The sequence below is a fragment of the Schistocerca nitens genome, chromosome 10 (genome assembly GCF_023898315.1).
Source record: "Schistocerca nitens isolate TAMUIC-IGC-003100 chromosome 10, iqSchNite1.1, whole genome shotgun sequence".
In the NCBI taxonomy this organism is placed as follows: domain Eukaryota; kingdom Metazoa; phylum Arthropoda; class Insecta; order Orthoptera; family Acrididae; genus Schistocerca; species Schistocerca nitens.
The window spans coordinates 75,256,996-75,269,570 of NC_064623.1; the positions used below are offsets into that span (position 1 = coordinate 75,256,996).

Below are 12,575 nucleotides of genomic sequence, written 5' to 3' on the forward strand. Positions count from 1 at the left end.
AAAAGCAAAACGAGGATAATGGAATGTAGTCAAATTAAATCGGGTGATGCTGAGGGAATTAGATTAGGAAATGAGACACTTAAAGTAGTAAAGGAGTTTTGCTATTTAGGGAGTAAAATAACCGATGATGGTCGAAGTAGAGAGGATATAAAATGTAGACTGGCAATGGCAAGGAAATCGTTTCTGAAGAAGAGAAATTTGTTAACATCGAGTATAGACTTAAGTGTCAGGAAGTCGTTTCTGAAAGTATTTGTGTGGAGTGTAGCCATGTATGGAAGTGAAACATGGACGATAACTAGTTTGGACAAGAAGAGAATAGAAGCTTTCGAAATGTGGTGCTACAGAAGAATGCTGAAGATAAGGTGGGTAGATCACGTAACTAATGAGGAGGTATTGAATAGGATTGGGGAGAAGAGAAGTTTGTGGCACAACTTGACTAGAAGAAGGGATCGGTTGGTAGGACATGTTTTGAGGCATCAAGGGATCACAAATTTAGCATTGGAGGGCAGCGTGGAGGGTAAAAATCGTAGAGGGAGACCAAGAGATGAATACACTAAGCAGATTCATAAGGATGTAGGTTGCAGTAGGTACTGGGAGATGAAGAAGCTTGCACAGGATAGAGTAGCATGGAGAGCTGCATCAAAACAGTCTCAGGACTGAAGACCACAACAACAACACATAGGTATAACAGGTTATGTGTAATTTATCGGCAGCCCCAGTTACAAGCCCAGCCTGGGAGGAGGCACTCAGGTGTCCACCCGGCAAGCAGAAGGTGGCGGCTTGCAGTTAATCGGCTGGACACTTCACCAGGGGATGGCCTAATAGGTCCCATCTTCTGTCGGCCACGGCTATGGCCAGTCGGCAGCGGCATTGTGGAGCTGTGAAATGCAGCCACAGCCGACAGGCTGCAGTCTCGTGGTTGAAGTCTTAAAAGAGGCAGCAGGCAGCACATCACGGTTTGACACCAGAGTTAACCTGTAACTAGAGAAACTGTCATTCTGTCGGGATAAGTGCTGCAGATGGCCGGCCGGTGTGGCTGAGCGGTTCTAGGCACTACAGTCTGGAACCGCGCGACCGCTTCGGTCGCAGGTTCGAATCCTGCCTTTGGTATGGATGTGTGTGATGTTCTTAGGTTCAAGTACGAGTAGTTCTAAGTTCTAGGGGACTGATGACCTCATTTGCTGCAGATGGAATGATCAGACCCTGAGGACGAAATGTCTGAAACAGGTGTATTTAAAGCCAGACTTCACGTCGTTGTGGCAGACAAGGCGGCCATTTGCCCTCGTTTAAAGGTAGATACCGACGAAATTTCGACGCGGTCTCAAAAAAATTGCAGCAGGCTGAACAATTGTTTCATAACATATCCTAGCATGCTGAATTCAATGGGTAAGTCCTATTTGCTAAATACATTTTTTTTCGTACTTTTTTATTTTTGAGTTTTGAAAATAATAATATATTTTTTTTCAAATCTTTACGTATAGTTGTTCGTTGTATTCCAAAAAAAGTCTGAGCCAAAAATGTTTAAAATTGACGGAGGAGTAACATTTTCTTTATTGCGACGATCTTGATTTTTCAAAAAAATTTGAAGTATAGTTAGTTTTCTGTCAGTAGGTATATACTGTGGAGAAATGTAACTGAAACATTAATTTTGTATGAATATGTCTGTATATGCGCACAATCTGTACGAACATCAGTAATCGTGTATGTATGTGTGCCTAATCTACATGTACATCCTAAATAAACGTAAATAAATACACACATCAAGAAAAGTTTTGCATCATTCCGGTCCCCAGAACTCCTGAAGATAGACATTGACTGTGGATATTGTATCACAGACACAGTCGCTTTGGGAGGACGACGGTTCAATCCCGCGTCCGGCCATCCTGATTTAGGTTTTCCGTGATTACCCTAAATCGCTCCAGGCAAATGCCGGAATGGTTCCTTTGAAAGGGCACGGCCGACTTCCTTCCCCATCCTTTCCTGATCCGATGAGGCCGATGACCTTGCTGTCTGGTCTCCTTCCCCAAACAACCCAACCCAACACAGTCCCTTTGGCTGTTCAGGGATGTCCCTAAAGATGTAAACAAGCATGCATGTGCAGCGCCTATTAGACGAAGGGGGTCCGACAGCCGATCAGCTCCAGTCATTCCACCAAGAAGTAGGTAAACGGCTAGCGACCGCATTGTTTGTTGTGCCAGGAAGGGCTCTCAAAAAGGAAAGTGGTCAGGCGTCTCGGAGTGAACCAAAGCGATGTTGTTTGGACATGGAGGAGATACAGAGAGATAGGAACTGTCGATGACATGCCTCGCTCAGGCCGCCCAAGGGCTACTACTGCAGTGGATGACAGCTGCCTACGGATTTTGACTCGGAGGAATCCTGACAGCAACGCGACCGTGTTGAGTAATGCTTTTCGTGCAGCCACAGGACGTCGTGTGACGACCCAAACTGTGCTGAATAGGCTGCAAGATGCGCAACTTCGCTCCTGATGCCCATGGCGAGGTCCATTTTGCAACCACGACACTATGCAGCGCGGTACAGATGTGGCCAACAACATGCCGAATGGACCGCTCAGGATTGGCATCGCGTTCTCTTCACCGATGAGTTTCGCATATGCTTTCAACCAATCATCGGAGACGTGTTTGGAGGCAACCCGGTCAGGCCTTAGACACACTGTCCAGCAGCAAGATGGAGGTTCCCTGATGTTTTGGGGTGGCATAATGTGGAGCCGACGTACGCCGGTGGTGGTCATGGAAGGCGCCGTAACGGCTGTACGATATGTGAATACCATTCTCCGGTCGATAATGCAACCATATCGGCAGCATATTGACGAGGCATTTATCTTTATGGACAACGTTTCGCGCCGCATCGTGCACATCTTGTGAATAACTTCCTCCAGGACAACGAGATCGCGCTACTAAAGTGGCCAGCATGTTCTCCAGACATGAACTCTATCGAACATGCCTGGGGTAGACTGAAAAGGGCTGTTTATGGGCGACGTGACCCACCAACCTAGGGCGAGCAGTGAACACGGTCCAGGTAGCTTCATAACTTCATTCATGCCGCGGTACACAAATACACTCTAGCCGTCAACGCCCCTGGAGCCCACCAACTCTAACGCGACGGTGAAGCCCATCGATTGAAGACAGCACGACGCTTGGCAGTCACAAAAGATCCATTTCTATTCCGCGTGGCCAGCTATACCCGCAGCCAACGACCCAGACCTTGCGAACGCAACGGAGATGTATTATGTAAACTGAAAATAAATAATACAATTTTCAAACGTATCAAACTGCGATTTTTCATTTTTGGCACTAAACATGCCAGGTTTCAACAGAGTAGTGTTAGGCACATAGACCGCATTTTGACATCAAACTGAGCTTTTTCATTTTTGGCACTGAACATGGATTTCATTTTCAGCCCACAAACAACCTCGTAAATTACACATGGCAGGATTTATACTAATTTTGTATACAGTTTACTTTCATATCAGCTATATTTCATGTATCTATTATCAATAAACGATACACATAAAGTAGTTAAACAAAACAATCTATTTTCGACCTATTTTTGTATCTGTATCGATATTTCTGTGTCAGCTTGTAGTGTTGCTTATGTAGAGTGTTGTATCTATCATGTTAATCTGCGGTTTAATGTCGAAGCAAAACCACTGTGCAGTTCACCACTTCGCACAGTAACAAATTTTATGAAAGGTGAAAGACTTGAAAAGAGAGTATTAAAATCCCTGGACGACAGAGTATCTTACCCAAGACTTTCGGAATAATAGTCTTGAAAAAAGGTTTTGAAGAGTTCCCTTCCATCCCTGTAGCTCCGCATTAGACTTTCCACAAAAAAAAAAAAAAAAAAAAAAAAAACTTCAATAAGCTCAATCTTCTTGCTTGTGATGATATTTTACTGCCGGAACTTATCCTGCAGCGTCTACCAGACTGCTTGAGTGCTTACGTAACTCTTCCAAAAACCAAAATCTCATCATGGTATGAGACGAGGTTCTTCTCGATGAAAAACAAATAACTATTTCATGTAAGAAAAAAAAGTTTTTCGTGGAAAGAAAAACAAACAAATTTCATCTTCGAAAACTAATTTACTTAATGTAAACCTCTGTGTTAAAAAAATTTGAGCAACTTACTCTTCAGAGAAAAATCATTGGCAACTCTTCTCCATCGCGCCACAGAATCACACATCAGCGCAAATTCGGCTTTCACCACCCATGAACCTTATTACCGCGTCTTCTACATCCACTTTCACACTCTGCAGATCACTGTGAAGAGCATGGAAGAGGGTACTTCCCAGTGTAACAGTCGTTAGGGCATTTTGAATATGCTAGATACAGACTAACTACAATAAGTGCAACAAAAAACGAGCCAAACTTGTCAATTTCACTTTCTTTGTTTACTAGACGACTAGTTTCGGGCCGAGACCTATTTTAAAATCCTCGTAACAGATCGTCAAAATGTCTGTAACGATGATTTGAAAACGGGTCCCCGCCCGAAACTAGCCGTCGAGTAAACAAAGAAAGTGAAATTTACAACTTTGGCTCGTTTTTCGTTGTACTGATTAATAGAAGTTGCTGATCTGTAATTATTCCAGCATGCTGAAAGTTCGTAGCTGCATTAAGTTACTATTCTTGATTACAGCTGCTTCGGCTTCGTCGCTGTTCCCAAGTAACCTTCGATTACAACATAGGTGAGGCTATCTACATATGTGGTGGTTGTCCATGCGAATAATTATACATTGTAATTGCCTCTAGTTTGATTTGACGCCCATATTGCATCTATACTAAATTGCCACTGTCTAATTTGTAGTGATTACGTGACATATAGTAATTATAAACGTATGGAATACGTTTCTAGACTTATTTGACAGTTCGTTTACTATGAAGAAAGGTTTGACATTTACTTGACAGTTAGTTTACTAAGATGCTCTGTGTTTACGAAGGACAAATGGTTAAGCAAGAATATTGTTATAGTTCATTGAATGAATTTTACTGTGAATTGTATCTCTGATCTGAGTTACATGTAGTGTGCAAACATTATTTCTTTGGTCTGAGTAGGTGTTACCTATAAACAAGCAGTCGTCTTTCTACTACCTCGCTGTGGATCTCTGATTCCACAGAATGGAATTTCGGCGTGACAGCAGGTTCTTGTCATCTGCATAGGCCGCCAAGTCGTATTTAGGCAAAAAGATTTCCACGGGTCTGTTCGAAGTAAAGAATACGTTACTCGTTTCTGGTTTTGAATTTTATACCAATACGTGATGTAAACGACTGACAGTGAAGCAGACTCGAAAAGGATGTTCATTTTGAGTTGTCGTGAAATTTCGTAGTAACCATGTTCTAATTAGGCAAGAAACGAAATACCATCATCTTTGGCCGGCACGCTCAGACAGCTGCAGTTCGATATACAGATAGTATAGAGATCGCTGCAAACAACACTTACTCAGACCAGAGATATAATTCATACCAGAATCCAGTTAGTTAAATATAACATTATTCTTGTTTAACGAGTTGTACTTCATGATATTAGAGCACCTTACTAAAACTAAACAAAACTTTTCCCGAACAGGCCATGAAGGCCCAACGGTACCGACCGCCCGCCGTGTCATCCTCAGCCCATAGGCGTCACTGGATGCGCATATGGAGGGGCATGTAGTCAGCACACCGCACTCCAGGCCGTATGTCAGTTTCCGAGACCGGAGCCACTACTTCACAATCAGGCAGCTCCCCAGTTTACCTCACAAGGGCTGAGAGCACCCCGCTTGTCAACAGCGCTCGGCAGACCGGATGGTCACTCATCCACGTGCTAGCCCAGCTCGACAGCGCTTAACTTCGGTTATCTGACGGGAACCGGTGTTAACACTGCGGCAAGGCCGTTGGCATCTTAGTAAAGGAACTGTCAAATAAATGTCAAATCGTACTTTATAGTCAATGAACTGTGAAATACTTAAAACATAGGTCTTAGTACTATGGGACTTAACATCTGAGGTTATCAGCCCCCTAGAACTTAGAACTACTTAAACCTAAGGACACCACACGCATCCATGCCCAAGGCAGGATTCGAACCTGCGGCCGTAGCGGTCGCGCGGTTCCAGACCGAAGCGCCTAGAACCGCTCGGCCAAACCGGCCGGCGTCAAATACTTGTCGAAATACATTTCATACATTTATAATTGCTGTATGTCATGTAATGACTATGAAATAGACAGTGGCAGTTTACTATAAATGCAATACAGACATCGAATCAAAGTAGCCATAAGTATGAGTGTAAATTAAAAAAGAGCACTCCGTCTTCAGGCCACGAGTGGCCTACCGGGACCATCCGGCCGCCGTGTCATCCCCGGTGATGGATGCGGGTAGGAGGGGAGTGGGGTCACGCACACCACTCTCCCAGTCGTGATGATGGTATTCTTGACCGAAGCCGCCACTATTCGGTCGAGTAGCTCCTCAATTGGCAACACGAGGCTGAGTGAACCCCGAAAAATGGCAACAGCGCATGGCGGCCTGTATGGTCACCCATCCAAGCGCCGAGCACGCCCGACAGCGCTTAACTTCGGTGATCTCACGGGAACTGCGGCAAGACCGTTGCCACGAGTGTAAATTACGGTGTATAATTTATTCACATGGACAACCACCACACATGTAGACAGTTTCACCTATGTAGTCGTAAATTACTTGAATTATTAGGACATCTTCCCCTTCCATTCGCGAATGGAACGCAGGAGACTAATTGCTTAAACGCCTGTGCGCACGCTGTAGTTAGTCTAATCCGATCTTCAAGATACATACAGGAGCGAAACATAGGGGGTTGTGGTATATCCCAAGACTCCTTGAAGTGAGCCGGCCATTGGACCCGAGCGGTTCTAGGCGCTTCAGTCCAGTACCGCGCTGCTGCGACGGTCGCAGGTTCGAATTCCGCATCGGGCATGGGTGTGTGTGGTGTCCTTAGGTTAGTTAGATTTAAGTAGTTCTAAGTTCTAGGGGACTGATGACCTTAGATGTTAAGTCCCGTAGTGCTTAGAGCCATTTTGAACTTGAAGCGAAGAGGCCCGCATCTCGTGGTCGTGCGGTAGCGTTCTCGCTTCCCACGCCCGGGTTCCCGGGTTCGATTCCCGGCGGGGTCAGGGATTTTCTCTGCCTCGTGATGGCTGGGTGTTGTGTGCTGTCCTTAGGTTAGTTAGGTTTAAGTAGTTCTAAGTTTTAGGGGACTTATGACCACAGCAGTTGAGTCCCATAGTGCTCAGAGCCATTTGAACCATTTTTTGAAGCGAAGAAAATAACAAACTCCACTGAAGTGTTACGAATAGTATCGTCTTTTATTTGCACAACAGCAACAAATAAAGAGTGATTTGGTTTTGCAACTCAGTGGTGATAACAGCGGTAGAAAACAACGAAGATTTTCACAAGAGTGGAATGAGAGTGTAGACTGTGGAATAGTGGGGAGGTTTGTTTGTACTGTCTGGGTCGCCAGTTGCCAGAGCTGGACTGCTGTGTCACGACCTCTTGAGCTTGCCGCCCTCCTGGAACAGCGCCGAGAGGACCTTCCTGAGGAGGAGGTACAGAGCTGAGGACGCGGCAGCGGCGGCCAGCAGGACGACTGCGATGACGTCGAGCAGCCAGCGCTGGAACCAGTGGAGGTCCAGCGAGGCGCAGCGCAGGTGGGGCGCCCCCTGGTGCCTCAGGGCGTACTCCGTCCACCAGACGGCCGTCTCCAGGGCTGTCTGCGGCCGGTCCCGGTAGATGGCAGACAGCCGCTTCATGCGCTGCTCGTAGCTGGCGGCACAAACAGGTTTTGATTAACAAGCGAATTTTTGGCAGTAGTGGTTAAAAAACATAGAATGAGACTAGGCTGCGGACCCAGGCTGTCACGTTACAGCTCACTTGCTGGTATTGAAATGTTATTTTGCTTCCTTTTTAGGGTTCGTACCACAGTCGAGGAAAACTGAACTCTTATCGGATCGTACAATTTTTAACATGGCTGACGTTTGCAGCAACCGTATACACAAATTTGAAAAATATGTAAAAATCTGCCAACCGGTTGCATAGGTTTTCTATGTAACTTGACCAGGTTTCGTCACCTCTAAGGGTGACTTCATCAGAAGGTAAGGTAATTACATGAAGAACATATCGTCAAAGATGTACAGTGATTTAAAAGCTGAGTTGCTCAATCACGGTACATCTTTGACGATATGTTCTTCATGTAATTACCTTACCTTCTGATGAAGTCACCCTTAGACGTGACGAAACCCGGTCAAAGTATATAGAAAACCTATCCAACCGGTTGGCAGATTTTTACATATTTTTCAAATCTTATCTGATCACTTTGTTGACTGTCACCATGCTCTGGTATGGAAATATGGGATGGACTTCCGCTCCTCCCTCGTTTCATCACTCCCTAAAAATCCAGGATGCCATGCACCACCTCTAGCCTTTCGGATCCATTTACCTTTCCCCACTGGCATCAACTTATAAAATTCACTCCCTCCCCTCCCCCCTACCGTTCTTCCCAGTTGAGCACCTGTAAACTCGACACTTCACACCCCTGGTTTTTCCCCTGCTCACTGATCCTGTTACTCTGCCGTGCCTCAACCACCACATTTCCCAAACACTTCAGCTCCATACCTGCACGTCCTCTCACAACGAAACTAATTGCCTTCCCTTACCCGATCGCCATGATATATACACGTTCCACCAGATCAAGAAGATGTCTACCACCCTCCCCTTCTCAGAGCTTCCCTCCACTCCACTCCCCTCCACCCACTTCCTAAGTCGTGGTTCGGAACCGCATCCTTTTTCATTCTTCTCCCATCCCTCCTCCAAACATCCGCCCACACAAACACCCTCCTACGCACTACCTTAACAGTTAAAATCGCTCAAAAGAGGAAAGGCCGCTGGACCTGATGGGATACCAGTTCGATTTTATACAGAGTACGCGAAGGAACTTGCCCCCCTTCTTGCAGCGGTGCACCGTAGGTCTCTAGAAGAGCGCAGCGTTCCAAAAGATTGGCACGTTTTCAAGAAGGGACGTCGAACAGATGTGCAGGACTATAGATCTGTATCTTAATGTCGATCAGTTGTAGAATTTTTGTTCGAGTATAACCTCCTGAGGCCCAAAAAGGTTTTTCTTTAATTTCATTTAGAATATACTCTTTTTGGGGCCAGATATGCCTAAAATACACATTAAAACAGGACTTTTTTTTGCTATTTTACTTTTTTCAGAATGGCTGTACAGTATACTGAACTTCGGGTCTCAAGGATTGCTTTTGTGCGTAGTCCAGTATACTGGACCGTGGGCCTCAGGAGGATAATGACTTTTCAGGACTAGAAATCTACTCTGTAGGAATCAGTATGGGTTTCGAAAAAGACGATCGTGTGAAACCCAGCTCGCGCTATTCGTCCACGAGACTCAGAGGGCCATAGACACGGGTTCCCAGGTAGATGCCGTGTTTCTTGACTTCTGCAAGGCGTTTCATACAGTTCCGCACAGTCGTTTAACGAACAAAGTAAGAGCATATGGACTATCAGACCAATTGTGTGATTGAATTCAAGACTTCCTAGATAACGCAGTATGTCATTCTCAATGGAGAGAAGTCTTCTGAAGTAAGAGTGATTTCAGGTGTGCCGCAGGGGAGTGTCGTAGGACCGTTGCAAATTCACAATATATATAAATGACCTTGTGGATAGCATCGGAAGTTCACTGAGGCTTTTTGCGGATGATGCTGTAGTATATCGAGAGGTTGTAACAATGGAAAAATGTACTGAACTGCAGGAGGATCTGCAACGTATTGACGCATGGTGCAGGGAATGGCAATTGAATCTCAATGTAGACAAATGTAAAGTGCTGCGAATACACAGAAAGAAAGATCCTTTATCATTTAGCTACAATATAGCAGGTCAGCAACTGAAAGGAGTTAATTCCATAAATTATCTGGGAGTACGCATTAGGAGTGATTTAAAATGGAATGACCATATAAAATTAATCGTGGGTAAAGCAGATGCCAGACTGAGATTCGTTGGAAGAATCCTAAGGAAATGCAGCCCGAAAACAAAGGAAGTAGGTTACAGTACACTTGTTCGCCCACTACTTGAATACTGCTCACCAGTGTGGGATCCGTACCAGATAGGGTTGATAGAAGAGATAGAGAAGATCCAACGGAGAGCAGCGCACTTCATTACAGGATCATTTAGTAATCGCGAAAGCGTTACGGAGATGGTAGATAAACTCCAGTGGAAGACTCTGCAAGAGTAGCTCGGTAGGGGCATTTTTTGATGTTTCGAGTACATACCTTCACCGAGGAGTCAGCAGTATATTGCTCTCTCCTACGTATATCTCGCGAAGAGACCATGAAGATAAAATCAGAGAGATTAGAGCCCACACAGAGGCATACCGACAATCTTTTTTTCCACGAACAATACGAGACTGGAATATAAGGGAGAACCGATAGAGGTACTCAAGGTACCCTCCGCCACACACCGTCAGGTGGCTTGCGGGGTATGGATGTATTTCAACCGTCTATCTATTTTAATCAATCAGCACATCGGTCTTTTACGTTTTACTTTATGGAACTATCTATTTTTATACATTTGTATGCAACAATCATTTTCGCTTCATCTGTGTCTATGCTTTAATTAATCAACAAATCGGCCTTTCATATCTCAACTTACGCAACTGACGATCTGCCATTTTTGTCAGCCACCATGTTCAGTTTTTGTACTATGTTTTTAAAATTTTTTCTCTCATGAGGCTGAAGAGCGGCAATTGACAGCAGCCTACCCCGCCACCCGTATAAGGTGAGGGGGATGAAATAACGGTAGACAAAACAACAGTGGTCTTAATTTACTGTTACCTGCACTGAAACTGAATTCGTTATGCAGTTTGTCTCCATGTAATTCAAGTAAAGCCAGCTGGTACCTTTATAGAGTAGTAGGAGACCCTTTACTAGTTCACTATTACATTAGTTTCTTCAAGAAACTGATGACTCGAATATTCTGTGTTTTGGCCCAAAGGCTTCGCATTGGAAGATGAAATGTGGTGTGGTTTCATACACCTCGCCACATAGTCTACATTTAGAGGCTTCTTCCTTTACATCCAGCGTGTGTAGGTGGTTCTTAAGATTGTCTTGGCCAGTAATCAGTCCTATCATTAATTTAATCTGTCTCCTTTCCAAGCCCAGGATTACAGACCTCTCGAAACTTGGCTTCGGTAACATTAGTTTATCATTCTCTGTTTTTGGATCTTAATCTAATATTCTACGTTCTGCCTTCCAATCCAGCTTCGTCTGTTTTCTTACTTAAGACTACTTCCCATGTACGCTCCTTCTGCCTTTGTTTTGGAAACCTTCTGCAATTCCTTCTACTTTTATGGTTTAAATATTAATCAAACTGTCAGTTTGACATTCATGATTAAAAAATACCGACATGGATTATTGTCAGTGTGTGGGTGTTATGTTGACGAGTTGCACAACGGACTAATCTGACACGTACCCTTTGGCTCCTGCAAGAAGCACTTTCCACCCCACACTACTACAGAAGACAGACAGACGCTCCTAACGTACCAAAAAGAAATGCCGGAAAAGCTCTTCTGGAGTCATCTGCTGTAAGGAAAAAGACACAAAAATATTCTGTTTTCTTACGTAACTAGTGGGATACTTGGGTACTGGAGTATTGCTAGTTAGTGTAAGAAAAACATTAAACGAACGGAAAATATTATTTATTGCAAAATTTAAGAATAATCAAGTGAAACTGATACACAAATTTCCGGGTTCTTTTCGGAATAGGAGCTTACCTCTTATGGATAGGAATCCTGTTAATGACATTTATATACAAAGTGTGGGGAAGGTCTTTTATCCCTTTTCTTTAAGAATGTTATTTACTCGGCAAAATGGCTGAGAGCCGCGCCTACTCAACTTGAATAATTATCCGATTGAATTTTTCTAAGTACAGTCGAGGCTGACACGTGAGAAATGTAATGGGGTGATGTGAATGAAGTATCTTATTTCTAATGGAGGAAAGATGGGGCTCGCCTATGCTGTAGCGCACAATACAGTGAGCTGCAACGACTGCTGCCTGTGCCGTTCGCCACTGAAAAATAACAAAACTATCTCTTTCTATCTGGACTGACCTTCGCCAATCGAACTCTCACTATCCCTTGATGAAGTCAAGGACTCCTATCTGCCCCTTGTCCAACTATTGGCGAGGTACACTGGTCAGATAACTGCGATGCCATTCAATGTTAGCTCGCAGGCGTTAACTAATACTCTGTGTTCACACCGCACATTATATGTTGTGGCCAACACAGTGAACAAACTCTTAAATCACGAGCGACTCAATATAGAGTATCACTCCGATTCGCTAGCGACAGAGGTACTCTCCCAGTGAAGTACTGAGTAGAGACTTTGTTCCTCGCTCTCTGCTTACACGCACGAGCGCACTTGCTCCTGGTACGTGTTCCCACTACAAGGGCATCTCCGTAACGGCTTCCCTCCACACAAAAAGTGAAAGGGTATATCATCTGCCGTCTTTCCCTCGCTCCTCCAGCTCATTGCGTCAGAAATAGTCCACCAATCA

General features: G+C 44.5%; 1 protein-coding gene across 1 annotated transcript in view; it reads right to left on the reverse strand.

Annotated features, from left to right (window-relative positions):
- Positions 1-7,305: 7,305 nt before the first annotated feature.
- Positions 7,306-12,575, reverse strand: part of LOC126210534 (UDP-glucosyltransferase 2-like) — a 706,192-nt gene continuing 700,922 nt past the window's right edge. Inside the window, exon 6 of the mRNA XM_049939785.1 lies at positions 7,306-7,645. Coding sequence (XP_049795742.1) covers positions 7,502-7,645 — 144 coding nt within the window. The 3' untranslated portion in view covers positions 7,306-7,501. The remainder of the gene's footprint in view (positions 7,646-12,575) is intronic.